The sequence below is a fragment of the Setaria viridis genome, chromosome 3 (genome assembly GCF_005286985.2).
Source record: "Setaria viridis chromosome 3, Setaria_viridis_v4.0, whole genome shotgun sequence".
In the NCBI taxonomy this organism is placed as follows: Eukaryota; Viridiplantae; Streptophyta; class Magnoliopsida; order Poales; family Poaceae; genus Setaria; species Setaria viridis.
The window spans coordinates 33,181,554-33,202,016 of NC_048265.2; the positions used below are offsets into that span (position 1 = coordinate 33,181,554).

Consider the following 20,463-nt stretch of genomic DNA (forward strand, 5'->3'; position numbering starts at 1 on the left):
AAAAGGGCATGCGCAAGCCCCGCCGGAGTTTCCCCTTGCTCTGGCTGCCATCTCCCTTGCTCCTCTGCTTCGTGCTCATAGCGCTACAGCCTAAGTCCCTGAGGAACTCTCCTCTCCGCTCCACACCGCTCTCCCCCCAATCCACCCAGCCGCTTGCTCCTCCGTGCTGCGTAAGAGCTTACTTGTGATCCACCAGAAGCACCGCCGCCGCCGGAGCACCGCCGGACATCTCCGCCGCAAGTCTTAGTGTTCCAGTCCCTCCGCCCGAACCTGCTCTTTCCCGACCCCAAGCTTCCCTTGTAAGACGAAGGTAAGCTGCCGATCCCTTGTCCGCCTCATCCGACCCTTCTGTTCGTCCGACCCCTTGTCCGCCTCGCCCGACCCTGTCTGTTCTGCCGACCCTTGTCCGCTTCGCCCGACCCCTCTTATCCGCCCGACCCCGGTTCCGTCTCGCCCGACCCTGTCTGTTCCGCCGACCCTTCTCCGCCTCGCCCGAGGGCTCGGCTGTATCTTTTTCTTCGAACCGAGGGTGTATGTGCAAAACTTGGGGATCTTTCAGCATTGAGTCTGAGGACCCCTAGCACAGCAAATCCTCTAGATTAAGGGTCAGATCATAAGTTCCTTTCCTCCAACCCTTACCTCTTGATCTCCATCAACTCCATTGAACTTTCCCACCCTCCTGTATCTTGTCGCAAGTTTCTGGGCTCAGACTTGCAAGTGGTGCTGTTGAAATAACTGTCTATACTAACTAATGCATTGCATTCGTGTAGAGCTGCGTCTCGCCGACGGCTACTACGAGCTGCACCCGGTGCCAGAAGACGACGGTGTAGCTGAGCTCCTGCCCCCTTCCTCCTTTCTCGCTTGAAGGCAAGCCCCGGATGCATGAAAACCCTATGTTTTCCAAACTTGCGCATGTCTTCCTTAAACATGCTTGTGCATTTACGTATAGGAGTTGGTTGGAACCCTAGATGCATGACTTAGCTCCCATGATCTGAACACTAGCTGTTGGACCGAGTAGATGCTTTGCTTAAATAGGAGACGGTAAAAGCCGAGTGATTTCCTGTCACTCGCGAGTTCTAGGAGTTGGATGTCTACCCTTCTGTTACAACTATAAGGACGATGGACGGGGCAGGGTTTGAGGTAACTCTTTGGTGGTTGGTTGATCGCCCCGTCTGTTTATGAAACTTGCTAAGGCCCGACAGTGGTGGTGTTCGTGATCAAGTGTTTGAAGGTACTAATCTTATACCTAGTATGGGATGGGGAAGCCTAGTACCTGATTGAACTAGGGCGTGGCTTATACCCCTGCTGTCCCTGGAACGAGGTTCCCATGGTGCATCATGTGGGTGCAAGTGCGGTCACAGTACGGTAGAGGCCGGGACTGTGGAGCATTGCATGCTAAGGGAAGTTTGGACCTGACATGCGCCTGGGAATTGATGGGGACGGCCGACACAGGAAGCGGCCCTTGTGGTGCGCGGATGTCGTGAGATTAGGTTCGCCATGCATGGTTAAGAAACTCGAATCGATTCGTCTGCATCTCACAGTTTGAGACTGCTTGATCGCTATGTCACCCTGAGTAAATAAGGAATCTGATGATGACATGGTTTTGTTGATGATGTATATACCCTTTGGTTGGTTCTATGTTTGCTCAGAATAGGTTGCAAACTTAGACCGGATAATGAACTTAGAACCTGAGCTAAAACTTGAAAATAGGGATCTACATAGTGCTTTTGGCAAACAAACCCCTCAGCCAAAGAGCCGTGCATGTCTAGAAGTGGTGGAGTAGCTACTCCCTGTCGGTTAAGTCTTGTTGAGCTTAGTAGCTCAGCCTTGTTGTGGCTCTTCTTTTTCAGGTGAAGTTGCTGCTCCCGAGCCTTCTTCCGTTGGCACTTGGCCGCCCCAGCTCCCTCCGGGTTGGACGGTCGAGTGGGATCCCTCCTCGGACGGCGAGGAAAGGGATCACTGACGTCTTGGCTGGCCTCACCAAGGACGTCCGACCCCTGCGTTTAGCTTCCGCTTGCTGTTTTACCTTCTGTTGTTTTCTTTTGAACCTTGTAAAACTCTGATGTGTGTGTTTTTCTGGCCGAACTAAATGGTTAAGTTGTTTAACTCGGTGGACTTGTTGTATTCTCTAGAACCACTCACCCTCGTGTGAGTTTGCTAACTCGGTCCTATTCAAGTGGTTAAATCAGATGAAATCCGACGGCGCTTCGTGTTAACTTGGCTAAGGCATCGGTGTTGCATATTAGGCAACTTAACCATGTTTAATCAAGCTAATCTGAAGTGGATCCGCCACAAGTTGTCTCAAGCGCCCAGTTCGAAAAGATTGCAATCATCAGGTAGAAGACTACGAAACAGAAATGGGTTTTTGCCGCGCTTGTTTCGGAGAGAAAGTTAAAAAAGAATTTCGAAGTAAAAGTTATGTTCCGGAACTGGGAGCATGTGTTGATGCCAGATTTTGACACGTGTTTTGAATCGGCGTCAGGGAAGGAAAAGATTGGCTGATGCGGTGGATTAAAAGCTACAGTTGGGAATCGGCCGATTGGTGCTATAGTATTTCGGCCGATTGGTGAATGGAGTTGATAAAGGTCGGCCGATTGGAAGGTTGGGGCAGTTGGGCCAATATGGGCTTAAGGTGGGCTAGAGAAGAAGATAGAAAGAGATTGGCCCGTGGGAGTATGATAACCAACTCCGATGCGAGTTGTGTTTGTAAATATTCTCCCGGGTCATGTGTCCGACGCTGAAAATCATCGGCCGATTTTTAGCGCCAACAAGTTAAAAAGGCATAACAAGTAGACAAAGTTTATAATTTAACTCAAATAAAATAAATTCTAACTGCATAGTTGAACAACCAATAGAATTATTGATATAGACCTATTCATTGTGGAAATGATAAAAAAGAACTATTGCAACCTTCTCTTATCTCCTGCGTGTCGAGCCAAAAAAAAATGATACAAGAAGAAACTGCATCTAGAGAGCTACCTTCTGCCTTTGGATGACTAAACTAAATTGGACATTGGAAACTGCATCATAGTTTAGTTTTAACATTGTGATAAGATCAAATCAACACCCTAATTTCTGCAAGCAGCAAGCATCCTGATGGGACTTAATGCTAAGGGCAAGTACATTGGTGTCGTCTAATAGGCGGTCTGACACGTAATTTTGAGACGACTCAACAGGCAACCCATATAATGAGTTGTCTTATAAGTTATCTGGTAGAGATATATAATTCCTTAATTTGTGCATATGAAAAAATAAATATTATGAGTTGCATGGCAAAAGGAATGGTTGTTGAGTTGTCTCATAGTCCTTGCTTATGAGACGGTTGTTTCGCGAAACAATGACCTCTTTCTCTCTCCTCGCTCTCTCTCCTTCACATCATCAAAAATTCTATGTGACACTGCATGAGACCACCTATGAGACTCTCCTTCACATCATCAAAAATCCTATGTGGCACTGCATGAGACCACCTATGAGACTGCTGACATGTAGCAGGATACTTGCTCTAAGGGGGTGTTATAGGGCAGGTGGCTTGGTGTGAGCCTCCAACTCCAACATGGAGCTTGGCTTTCTTTTCTTTTCTTTTTTTGAAAGATTGGAGCTTGGATTTCTCCTAGAACACATACAGCTCATACTGTTGCATAATGTCAAGTTCGCACTACCACAAGCTTCTTCTCATGTTCAAAAAGAACAAGACTGGAACTTGCAGAAATAGCTTACATAGAAAAAAAACTCCTTTAATGATTACAGCACTATGACAGCCACCTAATAAGTAAATAAAAATAATAATATTTTAGCCATTCTTATTATTGTTAAATAAAATCAACACTATGCTTTAGACATTCAGAAACCACCTGCCACATTTTGAGCATGATGATTGTACCATATATAATCCCTAAATAGCTGCCATTTAGAAACCACCTGCAACATTTTGAGCATTCCTCCTATCTGAACTAGAAAGAAAAGACCTCACAGAAGCAGGTGCAGGCGCAATAATTTTATCCATTACATGTTTGTCCAGCATTCACAATCAACTCAAGATAAATCTCATTTATAACCAAAACACGTATGAATCTCCATTCCATTACTGTTGTTTTTCCTCAAGCTTCTCCATAGCATCACTACAATTTACAATGATATAGAGTAATAGTTAATAGAGTTTATACTAATGAGATAAAGCAATTTACAATGATATAGAAAGAAGAGTCGTGGCTTAGCTGTGTTAATTGAATCAACACCCAAGGTCATTTCAATGGCCTCACCAATAATCCCTCTTAAGCTAAAATATATATGTAGATATAGCTTGCTAAAGAGACGGGAAAGGAAATCTTAAGGTTATATATGACATGGAATTCTACTATTAAGATGTACCCATAGGTAAGAAGACAATCTGCATATTGTTATTCTGAACTGTACCATAGGAGCCTTACTTACAATTCTATTTCATTTCCTGAGAAATTATGGTTTTTCTTCATTCACTGCAGTTGATTATGGTTGGGTATTTCTTGTTACGCTTAGAACACTAACTATAAGAAACACACAGATTTCAATTTGTTGAGAATGGAAATGGGGTGGAGCCTGGCGTAAAAAAAAGAAACAAAAGAGGATTCAAGGAAGCTTATGAACTAAAATGTTAACCTACAATATACCTCTTGAAAAGGAACTTGCCGTTGAGAAGGAATAAAACCTGATAGGTCCAAGTATGTCAGAGTAGCTTCTTTGCTTTTGAAATGTCATACTCCATACTGTGAATTAAGGAGTAAAGCATGGCAACAAAACTAAGCATGCCTTATAAAAGTGTGGGCCTGTAGAAATGAAAGGAATTATTATATTAACAACACAAAGGATAAGCAATGTACAGTTTGTGATTGCTACTGATGTATAAGGAACTATCTAAAACTGGTAACAAAGTGTATTAAATTTCCATGCTACCAACAAAAACAAACCGTTGTTAATCCATCACAGCTGCATTTAGTTAAATAACTCCAATTGTCATACTATATTTTTATCTTTTTATTAATCAAATATAACTCTTATCTAAAAGGCAAACAAACTATGATTACTGAGTGTGATGCAGTGACTAGCCCAATTTCACTAATGGACTTCCTTTGAGCTGGCACTGGAGTGGAGACCATCTAGGAGTGGCCATGAACTGCATAAAGCAGAGAAATTATCAGTAGGCTTCTAGAACACCCTTACAACTGCTGCTCGAACACCACCATTGTTGCCAACCCTCCATGATCGATCCCTTTTCCACCAGAGTTTCTTGTGGTGCTTGTGGGATGCATCTTCCTTCTTCTTTAAGGCAGCTTAGATCCTTCAAAACATTCAAGGTCATCGAGGACATCCTTCAAAAGAAACAAGGTTATCAAAATTTATACTACAGTAAGATCACTCATGCAGAAAATTGATAGAGATGGGCACTCTTTTAAAAGAGCAGAACAATTTTTCTTGTAATGTGACAGTGGAACAAAAAATATTTTTTATCTACCCTGTAGAAAGCATACAATCAATCATCAGGTTATCGCATTTGTTTCCAACATGACAGTGCGTAAAAGGTAATATATGTGCAAACAAGACACTGAGATATCTCTTATCCAGCATGCCACAGATTGTAGATGCCAGCAACCCAAAGAATTTAAACCCATCAGCTTCAGAAAGCCTGCCCATAATCTTCATTAAAGGCATCCCTCAGCAATGTAACATCCAGAAGGAGAATGCGAATGATTCACTGGATATGCAAATGATTCACAACGAGTTGTATTACAATCATTATAAATTGTAAATCTCCAAGACGAAATTGATGTTTCCAGCCTCCAGCAAGGTGCCCAAAAGCTTGGAATCACCCAATGCCCATTAAGCAAAAAAATATTAAAACATGATCCGTATAGCAGTTCAAAGTGAATTACTAAATGGCAGTGTACTTGTAACATGTCTATTATAAGCTAGTTGGTTTTGCATGACATAGTAAATTGCTTACTGTTTGATGTATGTTTCATGTCAATATCTCTAAGTTAGTCTAAGCATTCTGAGCAATCCACCTAATGTGTTTTCCAATCAAAACATAAGGGATGAAAGAGATGACTTGCTGCTGCATGAAATGCACGATCACCAAAAAATCATAGCAGCTACCTAATGATTGCCAATTCCAAAATAAGACAACTGTCGCTGGTAAGAAAATCTGAGCGAAATCTTTTTACAATAAATATTCATGGTTACTACCCAATCAGTCGGCAAGTTATGCAAGTGATGTCATGGTTACAATGCAATCAATAGGAAAGTGATGTGACTATCCCACCAAACTCAATCAAAGCTAGGAAGGAGAGTGAATAGGTTATGACATACCTTCAAATATTTCTTAACAATATCTTGTGCCTAATTTTTGTTGTGTCCTTGCACTCTCTCCTTCCAAGCTTCTTGGTTCTTCCTTTCCAATGCTTTGCGGTACACATATGAAAGCATCTGATCAGTTTATGTGCGTAATTCATTTTCCAAATGGAACAAGCATTGGGTTTGCTGGATGTGGCTCTGATTGACTTTCTTTCTGGACATTTTGTTGAACACATGGAATGCACCAGACTTTTAATTTTACTGCATCAAGATTTTGCACGACAAATCTCTCAATCAAAGAAGCATTTCATTGTTTTTCTAACATCTTGGATGACACAAAGTGCGTTTAGGCACACATTCTAAAGGTGAATTTACCATAGCAATTTATCGTCACCATTCTAGGGTACCCAAAGGATAAATCCATGTGTTAAAACCATGAGCAAACATTTATAACTCAGAGTGCTACATAAGCAAATTATTGAATGTACCTATAGCAATTCTCATGGCATTGCACACACATATACTTGTAAAGATATTAGCTTGTTGATAAAAGACCCATGGTAAACAACAAGTTAACACTTACTGCCCAAAAGATTACCTTTTATCACTGAATCTAGACCACTGTTGAAACTGAATAGCTGTTGCCCAGTGTCATTGGTGCTAAAAGAAACAAAAACATAACAGAGTATTTCCTTGATTATAAGAACTTATACATGAAATTAGTCTCTAGCCAAGAGCAAATTGTCCCTCCACCTTGGTTGATATCAATGTGAATTTTAGAATGACATTTTGGAACTCCTAAGGGAATTGCATGCACCTTTCCTATGCGCATCCTGGTCATAGAGGCAACAAGCTCAAAACTGTAGTAATTTCAAAAATTAGCATATTTATTTGTTATACTGCCTAGAGATTTAAACTAACAAGTAAAAGCAAAAAATTAAGCTAAAGAAAAACAGGCATACGATTCATCTGTACCCACTCAGAGCTCAGGATGGATCAAAAAATATATTTTTAGGGAAATTCGAACAAAACAAACATATCAACTAAATTATAATAAAACACTGATAATTTTTCAGCAAGTTTCTTCAGTAACTGCAATTTACTAACTTGCAATGCTATCGTGGATAAACCACTACATTTTTTTGTTTTGATTCTTGCAGCAAATGCTTTGGCTGTTTCAATGTACGAAATGGACAATCTCTACAAAAACAATATATGCTACAAAATCAAATTCTTCTTGAAATATGAGAAATAAGAAAAATCATTGAAGAAGACTACCTGACCATCTGGCAAACACATATTAAGCTTTATAATCAGGAAGCATGGCACATGCTTCTGCCAGGTCAATTAGGCCACACTGAGTTTCTGAGTGGAATCATGGATTCCAATACAATCTACCAAACTTTCTACAGCACCAAAGTACCAATCTGCAATTAGCTCCAGCCAGTTCCTCAATAGTTAGAAGTTCTGAACCTCGAAAGTAAGCAGTGTTACCTGGACACCTCTGTCCTAATTTTTTTTGACCAAGCCGGACACCCAGCACCAATGTCAGTTTGTGAACGCTCGACACAGGTGCTATTTGGCATATCCCCAAAAATTATCAGACATCTGCACCAGTGTCCATGTAACAATGAAGGGTTTCATAACCAACTGAACATTCAAATCTTCAGTAACCATAAAGTATTCCAATCAAACAAAGACATCAAACTGTGCTAATACATTATTTTCTAATGAAAACTAATAGATTGAAAAATAGACAAAAATAAAAAATAAAAATCTACACATCACACTATATAATAAGTCTCAATAGAAAACAACCCTGCTAACTCTTACATGCTCACGGACATTCTCGCTATGGAAGTTGATGAGCTTGACAAAGATTAAAGGTTGGATAATCTTGAGCTTCTCTGCCAAACCACCCAAAACTTGATTAAAACAGTAGCATATGTTTGGACATTACACATGATTCGAAAAGAAAAGTTGAAATATGCACAAATGACCCGTTCTCATATTTCAAGAATAAATTACTCTCATTTGATGAATTGGCTTATGCTAAAATTATTATTAATGTAACACATAGTTAGAATCAAACAAAATCGATGCCACGATTTATTGGTATAGGTAAAAATGATATCAAAGCTGAATCCTTTCTCTTGTTTGTTTAATAGTTCTTCCTTTGAGTTCTGAATATGGTGGTTTGCTAAAGCAGGATCAAAATCAAAGGACACATGGCACATAATAGCATGGATTGATTTAAGAGGTAGCTATTAAGTTGATGAGTCAATACCCAACAGTTTATGTGCATTTGTCACATTTGGCTTCTAGGTTTGAGTGGCTATAAGAACAAATATGATAATTCAAGAAGCAATGCCACCCAAACCTTGAAGGAATAGCCATGCTACGAAAAATGTACTCTTTGCATGCCTTACAAACCTCCTATAGTTTGGATAAATTTCATATTTAAAATGTACGGAATGAATAGAAGCAAAGCTCATACTCTAGACAAGTTCCTACTGCAAGTTTCATGTGGAATGTTAGATTGCATACTGCATTAATAAATTGAGACCTTTCCACCATGGTTCTAAAGATCCTGACAGTTTGTCTTTTTAAACTTTGCATGGTAGACCACATATTAACAATTAGAACATATAAATTTGTTGTCACCCAGTATTTACCTATAAAGGTGATCGTATTGATGAGCCTCTCTAATACTTAATCTTGGTCATCGTATTTTCCAGTAAATATTGATGATAAAAATTTAGTAGATACCTAGATATTTCTTATAGAGCTAAAATTGTGGCCACAATGCAGCAGAGGGCAATCAATAAAGTTTAACATGCATTCATTTAGCTTTATCTGGAATAAACCAAAAAAAATGGCAATGAGAAGAACAAGCAATAACGAAAGCTGGTTCAGATAAAACATGAGAATAATTCTATATTGCAACTTTGCAAAGGTAAGATAACACATGAGATCAGTACCTCGAATAGGCTATGAGTGTCTATTGCTAACATCTCAGATAAGACAATCAAATTAGTTTGGCTTATGGACTGGACTGATACGAGTAAGATGGACGCATCATCATATTTTTTTGTCAGTAAAAATGAAATGATCAACCATTGTAAAACATATTGAGCCTCTCCATTACCCAAAATGAAATCATCATCAGGTAAGAGTTTTGAATTTGCTAACCTGAACATCAGCATCCCCTTTGGGAACATCAATAGGATCTGAAACAATGGTAGTCAGAGGACTGGTTTCGGAACCTTTAGGAACAAAACAAAATAGGATTTGAGTTTGTGATGCACACCAATATGTGATAAAATTACCTTTCAGAGCCGGACCTTAGATTTTTACAGGCATATGTGATAAAATTATGGCATATTTAGAGGTAGAACAATTGCATCCTTATGAATTGAACAATTGTATCCTTATGAATTTAATACCTTATAAAGCATATAGGGTGTTCCAGTTTCTATCTGTGCTTTCAAAATATCAAACCAGAGGGCCTGCGCTGCAAGCCTACAACTACTTTCTTTGTCTTGCCCTGAAATCACATAGGTGGATTATTATGTATATTTGGTCACCTTGTAAAATTGTATATACAGGTCCAGCATCTAGCTTACCTCTCTTTCATATTTATTGAACAGATTCTGAAACTTATCTCCCCAGCAATCAGCCAAACCTGGAGCAATCATGGGAGCCATCGAGTCAGACCTCTCATTGTAATGCATATAAAGAACCTTCACCTTGCATACAGAGATTAACAGAACCAATCACAACATGGATAATGAAGAAAACGAAGTAATGAAGAAAACCAATTAGTCACCGATGCATAGTTGGGGTGCGAGGCAGTCACGGTGGCGGCCTCGGCAGCGAGTTTGCCGATCTGGCTGGTGGTGATGACCTTGTAGACACTGTCGCAGACCTTTTGTGCGACGAGGGCGGGTTGCAGTGTGCGGCGCTGAGGCCGTAGCTGAGCTTCTTGAGCCGCGCTGTGATCTTGTCGAAGTGGACCGACTCCTGCCGCCCATCGCGCTTCACCAAGTATATCGCGTCGCCGCCGTCAACCCTGCCCGCGTCTTGAGCTTTCAGGATGGAGGGGATCTCAGGATTGGCTGGGGAGGGGAGGAGTGACTAGTGAGGGCAGCGTGAATGGATGGGGAGGGGGATGGGATGGGTCATGGGCGCGGCAGGAAGGAAAGAAACGGGAAAGAGAAGTGTGATTCGAGTGCGGGATTGGGTAGGCATGGTGGGCAGGTAATGGGAAGGGTGCGGTGAGAAAAGATCAGGCGTGGAGGCCGATTTTCAACATCGGAGTACGACGAAATGAATCACCCCCCTTCATTGTAATCTTGTGTGTGGGAACACCTGAACAGTGAGCCCTCTATGAGAGGTTGGTTGGGTTTAGTCAGGGTGGGAATTGACCTCAATTCTCTCACTTTTTATAGTATAGATATAGATAGATAGGTTCTTCGTAGCAAGTACGTTTATAGTAGCAAGTACATTTAGAGTTGGTTGATTCACAGTTTCTACATATCTCATCCCAATTCTTCGGATTCCAAGTTGAAGATTTTCAAGATCTTAAATTAGGATTGGATGTAACAAAATCAAAAGTTCAGTTTTTTTCTTGATTTAAGTTACACTTTTGGAGGAGTTTATTTCTCAAATAGGCATGAGAACTATACGTTACTATATCGAAAGAAGAAAAGAGTGCAAGATGGCTCCTACAACATGCACACACATGCTGACACGTGCGATGCGCAACCCCTAGGGTTGCACCATTTACATCAATCCGCACCATTAGCTATAGAGAATTGTACTTTTAGAGTTGAAAGTTGAAATGAATGGAACACAATTTAGTTTCAACTTAAAATTGATATCTAATTGTTGAGAGCTGTATTTTTTTTTTTCAATTTCAAAGCTCAATTTGGATTTGAGTTGAAAACCTTCCGTGTAGAGATTTTTTATGGTATACCATCGAGTCTGGTTTTATATAGTCGAATAACTAGATTGATCTTATGTTTATCTATATATATTTATAATGCTGAAATTTTATCCAAAAGAAGATTATAAAATAAAGAAAATTATTTAACTAGAAATATTTATAAATTTTTCAATTGGTTATAGAAGCCTTTAAACAAGTATATACTTCTTGGTCCACATCTACGTGCTATTTTTTAAGGATTATATGAAAAATTAATAGTTTCGTTCAAGTATTGTTCACACTACCGATGATATTTTCAACATGAAAAAGAGACTGCTGTATTTAGAGACTTATAAAATTCTATAAAATTCACCTGTTCCAAATAAACAACAACCTTCCACAGAAATGACCCCAAACCGGCGTACCACCAAGTCACAAGTCAAATTTGATAAAACCACCCCCGTAATGAACAGATAACCTCCTCTTTCGATAAAGCCCCCGACGGCACGGCGGGTCAGGGGCCACCACCAACCCTCGCCTCCGCTCCGCCTCCCATGGCGTCGTCCCTCGCCGCCTTCCACGCCCACCCTATCCCCAACCCGCACCGCCACCCCGCCCGCCCCAACCCCACCACCGGCCTCCTCCGCCTCCTCCCATCGCGCCGCCGCTCCCGCCCCCGCGCGGCCGTCCGCCTCGCCGTCTCCGCCTCCTCCACCTCCGCCCCGCCCCCCTCGGCCGACCGCTCGGAGGCCGCGTCGTCGCTCGAGAGATGCCTCTCGGCGACGGCCACGGGAGCGGGGATGGGAACCGGGGCGGCCGCGCCGGCCTCGGCCCCGCCGCGCGCCCCGCCGGCGATGAAGGGGAGACGGAAGGGCGCTTTCGGGGCCGTCACGCTGGAGAAGGCCAAGCTCGACCTATCCCAACGCCGCAAGAAGATCATGCCCGAGGTTGGTACCTAATCCTATTCGTCTTGTTGCCTTTCGTAATTTTTTACTGCGAGGAGGTGGGGGATTTCAGATATAGGGTTTAGGGATTTTTAGAGATAGGCCTTTGTGTTTGAATCCCGCTGGATTGAATAACATGACTTGCTGATGGCATCGACTTGGAATTCATTTGGAAAATCAGATGGTTAGACCGTTTAGAGTGCCCCAAACTTTTGGATAAGGCATGCTGATGCAGAGACCCCTGTGGTTTCCTGCTGGGTTATGGGAGATATGTGGTGATGGTAGAATATTTCTGCATAAACCATGCAAAGGCTTGGTGTGATTTATTGATCAGCTAATGGCCCCTCCCCTTGCTTTTATTCTGTAACTATACTCTAAAATTGACTCCCTACCTGGCATGGATGTCTGCTCCACATTTTCCTGACCCAAACAAAAAAGGTGTGCAGTTCACCTTGTAATGCAATGCTGTGTAACATCTTCCCCCACCCCTCCCTCCCCCACTAAAAAAACTGTCAATGTTTATTTGTGCCTGAGTGATATTTTTGCTCTTGTGAAAGTACCGAATAGGGATTCTAGAGTATTGGAACTATATTACCTTTCCATTTCTTGCAGTTTTATTCTAATTATCTGTGCTACTGACCTTTCAGAAAGTTTGGTGAGCCCTGAGCTTCATAAATTACTCACTTCACTCTGGTTTTATGTTTCCTTTTGTGTTCTACTTATTACACCATAATACTGCCATATTATATCTCAATGAGTTGTTCATGCTTTGCTGAGAATATGTGAACTTAGTGCGATTTAGGATTAAGCTTTGATTTCAAATGTTTAGATCACCCAGAAATTACTATTACGGTATCAGGAGTGCTCCATTTCATTTTGTGGTCTTTAAGGCATAATATAACCACATGAGTTTGTGAAACATTTTCGTAGCGCTTGTGATTCTGTTGGAATTTGGAAATAATCTTGCAAATTAGCTCAATAGAGCAAGTGATGCATTGACAATTTGACATCCTTTATGTCCATGGGAAACCATGAAATTGATTTAGGCCTATTTAATTTGTGATCTATGCTGTCCATAACAGTACTACGGTAGGAAACATCTATGTTGGAAGAAGAAAGGGCTCGTCGTTTGAGCTCACACATTTCATGTGACATCAACAAGGAAAATGATGAGGGACTTTGTTTTGTATAGAAATCAGGGGCATTTATTGGTAGTTTAATGAAATAATTAGTTTGATATCCTAGCCAGACCAAATTAGTGTTTATATTAGCTGAGCTTGTTATGGCAAGTGTGCCAGCCTGTGGCTGGCCCGCGAGTACTGTAGCTCGTGAACAGTACCATGAGGGGAATAAGATTGGTTTGTTAGCAGGTCATTAGAGATAAGGTTGTTAGAGAGATAAGGTTATTTAGATTAGACTGGGTTTGTTAGGTAGCTGGCTATATAAGCACAGCCACACCATCCATTGTAATTAAGCAAGAAGAACCCTAAAAGTAGTCAGAGCCTCCAAGGGAAGGCGACGAACAGGTTCTTTGGGCTATCCCTAGTTCTACCATATCATTTGGTATTCAGAGCCTTAGATCGTGCGACCCTGCCATCACCAAAAAATTTTTCCCTCCTGCGCCAGATTAGATTGATTTCATACTACTCCCACAAATCCCCCAAAACCCACCCACAAATTGCATCTTCGCATCAACCAGCCATAGCAGATTTCACCACCTTGGTTGAGGGCATCAGATGCGTGTCTGACGATGTCAATCACGTTTCGGAAAGGCTTTGATCGCTTCGCCCACAACATACGTGAGATATTCAGCGAGCTCCGTGAGGAGCTACTGCTCCTGAAGTACAATATCACAGCGCCGCCATCTTCACCGCCAGTGAAGACCCAACCTACCGCAACCACGATGGCCATGTCAACATCGTCCTCACCGGCCACGGCAACATCTTCCAATCTGCTGGCGGGGATTGTCTCCACTGCTGATTCGGCGGAAGATTCATACATCGTCGCGGCACATGCCTTACCGCCGGCTTCCTCACCGATGATTGTGGCTGCATCTTCTCGAGCAGCATCACTTGTGCCGCTACCCCCCACAGCACCAACAACGGCAACGCCTTCTCCTCCATGGGCGTCATACCTGATTCCAGCCACATCGCATCCGCCGGCGGCATCTACACCAACAGCACTGCCAGCCTACAACAACCACGCGCGCAGGGGCCACAGTCCTCGCCCGCTGAAGCTGTGACTAGCTATCGTGCCCGGCGTGTGGACCCGCGTGTTCCCCTGGCGACGTCCCTAGCGCTCCTGCGGGCCAGCTTGCTAGCGCTGCCTTTGGTGCGCCTGCGGGCCGACCCGCCAGTGACGCCCCGGAGCCGGCAGCGGCGCTGCACCTGCCGGTCATAGCTTCGCCGGCCGCCTTGACGCCCGCGGCATCGACCTCCTCCCCGGACGCTCCTCTTCAGCATGCTCGGGCCTCCCAGCAGCTTAGAGACTCTGCAGACCTCCCGACCTGGTGCAGTCTTCATGCCGCCATCTGCCTACAGCTCGTCCAGACCTTCAACTACGTCTGCTCAAGTGTGCTTCATCGCCACCAGGTTCCAGCCACGTATGGTTAGCAGCTCTGAGCATTGCCACAGCTCGAGGAAGAGCTGTCTTTGAGGGGTGGTGAAGTGTTATGGCAAGTGGGCCCGCGTGCGGCTGGCCCGCGAGTACTGTAGCTCGTGAACAGTACCACGAGGGGAATAAGATTGGTTTGTTAGCAGGTCATTAAGGATAAGGTTGTTAGAGAGATAAAGTTATTTAGATTAGATTGGGTTTGTTAGGTAGCTGGCTATATAAGCACAGCCACACCATCCATTGTAATTAAGCAAGAAGAACCCTAAAAGTAGTCAGAGCCTCCAAGGGAGGGCGACGAATAGGTTCTTCGGGCTATCCCTAGTTCTACCATATCAGAGCTAGTCATGATTATGCTTCCTGTAGGGTTACATGGGAAACCATCTAATGGTGAACTAATCAGTTCACCTGGTTTAAGGTACATTAAGTAACCTACCTAGGATTGGACTTCAATTATTATTGAGCACACATGAGTACATATATAGTTACATTGGCTTGAAATCTAATAATAATCTATTTCTTGTTTTGCCTTATTTGCTAGCATTGTTAACACAAGTAATGACAAATTGCGCGGTCATGTGCTTGTAAAGTTCCATAATCATGAATTTCCTTTTGATTTTTCAGCTGGCCACTGGTGGTGGTGGTGGAGATATAGGAAAAAGGATTGGTCATGGCGGGGGTGATGGTGGAGATGATGATGGCGATGATGATGATTACTTTGATGATTTTGATGATGGGGAGGAAGAGGAAGGTGGACTTTTCAGGAGGCGAATTGTTGTACAGGAGGTGAGATTCCTAATATTTTGATTTAGATAAAGCTACGTCTAAGGGTGATAAAGGTTGAGATTTGTGAGCTGATTACTGCTTCTTTTCTTGAGGCAGCTTTTCAATAGAGAGTTTGTAGAAGCTGTGCTGCAAGAATGGTGCAAAACGATGAGTAATTTGCCTGCTGGTCTCCGCCAAGCTTATGAGATGGTAAAATTTGTCCTCTTTCATGTCATACTTTGGTATGATAGTTGAATAACATGAACTTTACATGCTATATCCGACATTAGGGATTGGTGAGTTCTGCTCAGATGGTGCGATACCTGTCAATATTTGCAAGACCTACAAGCACTAGGTCATTTTCAAGAGCTCTTCCAGGATGGCTCTCCAGAGGTCTTGTAGGAAGGTAACATCCAAATCATGTCACAATGACACCCTATTTGGTTGATGTAGATTGCTCCTGTAATTTCTTGAGGTAGATTGTTCCTGTAATTTTAGAATTTAGTTCAAAGTTGTTATAAACACGATTTACACGAGGAATTCAGAAACTCATCAAATCCAAACAGATCCTTAGCTTACTCATCGAAATGAGTAAGTTTTCATCATATATCCGTGCAGGGTAAACTCATGTTAGAATACATAGCGCTGGCATTTCATTGCTGGGATAGTGTTAAGCTGTTTCTATAAACTGTTTGTGCAAAGAACATGTGAAGATGACGACCTTCCTTACTGTTCTTTCCCAGCCAGATCATTGCCCTTTGGCATTCAAATCAGTCATAAGGTCTCATAGAAATGACCCTAGCCACGCTATGGTCCACTGATTGAGGTTCCCAAAACAGTCGCCAAGCAGCAAATAAAACTTGGGGTTTTCTGCAACTATTTGGTCTTAAAAACACTGGTTTCCTCCTGTGTGCACGACAAATTATTAACTGTGGGTGGTTTTCTTTTCTTGGAAAAAACATTCCATAAATGCTGTCACATGGATGGCTTACTCCGGTTTCAATTATCATGTTGCAGAACACTTGCAGATCCAGCATTCCCACATAAGATGGCTTTTGAGTTTATGGCTAGCTTTTCCTCATCTGTTTGGTGGGAGATGAATATTCGCAAGGAAAGGTATGTTTTACTTTGTCTATGACTATTCAGCAATTTCACCTTATTACTTAATGTAAACCATTTCACAATTTTGGGAAATCAGGTTTCAGCAAGAATGGGACTTGGCGCTTGTTAATGCTCTGACCGCATCTTGTTGCAACTTGATGGTTCTTGGGCTTTTGGCACCATGCCGTTCATATGGGAGTACATCACGATTTGACTTCCAAAATACAATTGAGAAACTTCCAAACAATATATTTGAGAAGAGCTATCCTTTGAGAGAGTTTGATCTACCAAAACGAATCAGTGCATTCTTTTATAAAGCAGCTGAGCTTAGTCTGGTTGGGTTTGTTGCTGGCTCTGTTCAAGGTGGTATGTCGAAAGTTTTGTCTGAAAGAAAAGGAAGGAGGTGGGTTTTATCATAGTATTCATTCAAAGTCATAAAAGGCATCTTCTAAGGCTTCTCTGATGCATTCTTATCTTCTTTACTATCCTTCCATTTAGGTTGTCGGTGACTATTCCTTCTGTCGGCACCAATGCCCTTGGTTATGGAGCTTTCCTAGGACTATACGCGAACTTGCGTTATCAATTGCTATCTGGACTAGACCATTACATGGTAAAGCGCTTTGATGTTTTGGGTGTGGCAATCTTCTTTAGCACAGCAGCAAGGTAAATATCTATTGATGTTTTGTCTTAACATGTTAGTTTTTTGTTGAGCAAGTCATTGCAAAGTTTTTTGTTGAAAAGTCATTGGTGTTGTTCATTATGCATAAAGAGAATATAGCTCCATGCCGAGATTAACCAATATTGATGATGAATGGTATATCACTGCTTTTAGACATATTGGACATTAGTAGCATCATGACGTACTGATATACGTGATCTTATAACTCCTTTGGTTCTTCCAATTTATGCTCAATGGGCAGAATATTGATTTGTATTGCATTCTCTATTTACTGTCGACTCTGAGCTGACGATGTGGATAACAACAAAACATGTAGTAAACAGGTTCCTCATCCAGGACACATAGCCCTTCCCTTGGGTGAGCTGGTTGTGCGCATCTATTTGCATGTGGAAATTTTTTATTAGCTTAAATTGGGGGGGGGGGGGGTGTTTGAAATGTGCCTGGGGTGAGGGTTTCTAAGCCCTCTCCCTTGTACTCTTTTCTTCTTCAAAATGAAATGATGCACAGCTTCCTGCGTGTTTGGGAAAGAAAAAAACAAAGCATTTGGCAATAGAGATGAAATAGTCAAAAGACTGAAAAGCGAGAACCTGTAAGTTCTGACTAATATCCATTTCCTTTTAGACCATGGGAAGGTCCCAAGGATTAACTATCCATTTGTTGTGACATTGTTGTTTAGTACTTGATGCCATAATGTGGACTTCGTAGAACATAAAACCTTAAACTATTGACATAACATACTATCCTAGTTGCAAACCCTCTCAACAACCATCAAAATTAACCACCTTCCTGGTACCTGCTGGTGGGCCTATAGTGTTATCTTCCAGTTATAGGTGAGAAGCTGCATACATTGGCCTTGCGTATTCTTTCAAAATCTAAATTGATTCAAGGTTAGCAAATGAGATTTTGCTTATCTTTGTTTACTACAGTTGAGGGCAGGTGGTTATTGCAACCTTCCTGCCTGTAATTTTCAGTTCCTGCAATCAGGACAATTAATTTGATTTTAAATTTTAAATATCTCTTCTGTAAAACCTAACTAATGCAGTGTCTGTATTATGGCACGTCACTTTGTAGTTATAACCATTGGATCAAACTCAGTTTAAGCCTCCGCATCTGAAACAAGTTCAAATGGTGGATGCTCATAAATTTATGTGTTAGAAGACACCTTTCTGTTGCATCCTTTAGGAAACTGTATATGCACTTTAATTAAGGATGCCTGTTCATTGAAAGACACCTTCTGATGGTACACTTTAGAAACTGCAGATAGTTTAGAGATGTTAATAGGCAAGTAGACAAAGTAACCAGAAGCAAAGTGCTGACCATATGCTATTACATCATAAACTGGCTGTTATCTTTTGTTTTTTGACTGGTACAAGGCGTTATATTGTTATAGTTTATCAGGTTCATTATATTGGTTCTTCAACACTTGCAGATTACCAAACTTGCCCAGGATTTATAGCTTACAATCTTATCATGAGGAACATCAGTTGAATTGCGTTATTTTGTGTTAGACATGCTGTATAAATATTTAAATATTGAATTTGTTGGCTTCTGAACTAGTTAAAGCATAGTACCTTGTTTTTAGCTTCTCAACATCCACTCGCTGTTGGTTAGGGTTGATATGGTGCTTTGAACTAGAAGACATTGTTTGTGGAGGTTGCAGAAGTGATTTATAGACTAAAAGTGACAAAAACCATAATGCCGCAATCCACCATTGATTGATGGCTGTTGCATGTGGCTGGCATGTCAACATGCAAAATTTAGTGACATATAAGGGATCACCTGGGCAAATGCTTTTGATGGCCATCTGTTTAGAAAGTGTTGGATAAGGAAAAGTTTTCTGCATTTTTATACCTTAGGCCATTGCTTTGATCGTATTCCCAACCTGATTCTTATTTACTCTATTTTTATATTCACTTTATTCATGTCAATTTCAACCTAATTCTCATATTTTGAACCTAATTATACCCTCCTTTTTTTTGGCGCTTGTTGGGTTTCATCTCTGGCCAAACCCAATTTGGCTGGATAAAAGGATGATGGAATGCTGCATGTTCTATTGAGTGCTTGTTCTATCACTAACATACTGGTACATACATTGCAGACTGATGAATATTCAGATTGGTGAGGCATCAAGGCGAACATGGCTTGGGGAGGAAGCTGACCCACAATACTCAGATCGACTTTTGAGAGCATACAAGAGGCCTGTTGAGGTTAACGTGGACCAACAGGATTCAAGATGGTTTATATCCAAGGATGCAATGGTTTCTGGCCTTGGTCTTCTAGGCATAAAGCAGGGTGGACCTGAGACCACATTGTCCAAGCCTCGCAGAAAGAGAGTCGTCCGCAAAAAAGTCGCTTCAGGTTGAATTCAGTGGATTTGGTAGCAGTGCTGGAACAATTTTGCTTCAGTTCCACTATGCCGTAAGGAGTGTTCGACTAAGCGTGGTAGATGAGAACAGCTGTTTTGGCAATGAGCGGAGACATCGAAGCCTGTGATTGTATTTGGAGGGGTGGTTCAAAGGTGTAGGACAATTACCATTTTGTAATTTCTTACTATCTTCTTGTTTTTCGAAAGAATAATATCTTGATTTCTTGTACCGTTGTGAGCGAAATACACGTTTAGCGGTAGTCTTGGAGATTGTTAAAGATACCCTTCTTAACAGGAGAAAGAGACCCTGCATTTTGAGTTAGGTCAAATAGAAAATGGTTGTACGATGCAGTAAGCAGCAGCAACGGCCTTGCTTTCCTGCACAGTTACAGGTCGTGAAGCTCTTTGAAGATGGTTGCTTCTGTTATGAACGCTTACCTAACTATCGAAGTACTGGTACATTTAGAGTGTCTGAAAGGTGTAAGAAGATACAACTATGGTCCAGTAAGGTTCTACCCATCAATAAAATACCCCTAACAAGATCAGGCCCGAAGCACTCAGGCAGGGGCTCTAATCACACTGATAACCGGCCTGCTGGCAGTAATGTGTGGTCACGGGCTCACGGCCATGGACGCTTAAGAAATTCCCGCCGAAAAGTTTCGTATTTCAAATTCATTAATTGAATTTTAAATCCTAGAGGCATGTTTCGTTCTTGCTTATTGTTCACATAAAAGTAGGATGAATA

At 41.8% G+C, this 20,463-nt stretch overlaps 1 protein-coding gene across 1 annotated transcript; it reads left to right on the forward strand.

Annotated features, from left to right (window-relative positions):
* The first annotated feature begins 11,793 nt into the window (after positions 1–11,793).
* LOC117849248 (uncharacterized) lies at positions 11,794–20,040 on the forward strand. The gene is made up of 8 exons (XM_034730815.2): positions 11,794–12,201; positions 15,433–15,594; positions 15,691–15,783; positions 15,864–15,979; positions 16,591–16,689; positions 16,772–17,077; positions 17,173–17,337; positions 19,452–20,040. The coding sequence occupies exons 1-8, from the start codon at positions 11,809–11,811 to the stop codon at positions 19,714–19,716; spliced, it is 1,599 nt and encodes a 532-aa protein (XP_034586706.2). The 5' UTR covers positions 11,794–11,808; the 3' UTR covers positions 19,717–20,040.
* Positions 20,041–20,463: the final 423 nt, after the last annotated feature.

What these genes read in the sequence shown, in the direction of transcription:
- LOC117849248 (XM_034730815.2), top strand. Translation starts at nt 11,809, where the DNA reads ATGGCGTCGTCCCTCGCCGCCTTCCACGCCCACCCTATCCCCAACCCG. An exon ending in TCCAGAGGTCTTGTAGGAAG is followed by an intron (nt 15,980 to 16,590) that starts GTAACATCCAAA and finishes ATCATGTTGCAG; the next exon opens with AACACTTGCAGATCCAGCAT. An exon ending in TCTGAAAGAAAAGGAAGGAG is followed by an intron (nt 17,078 to 17,172) that starts GTGGGTTTTATC and finishes CCTTCCATTTAG; the next exon opens with GTTGTCGGTGACTATTCCTT.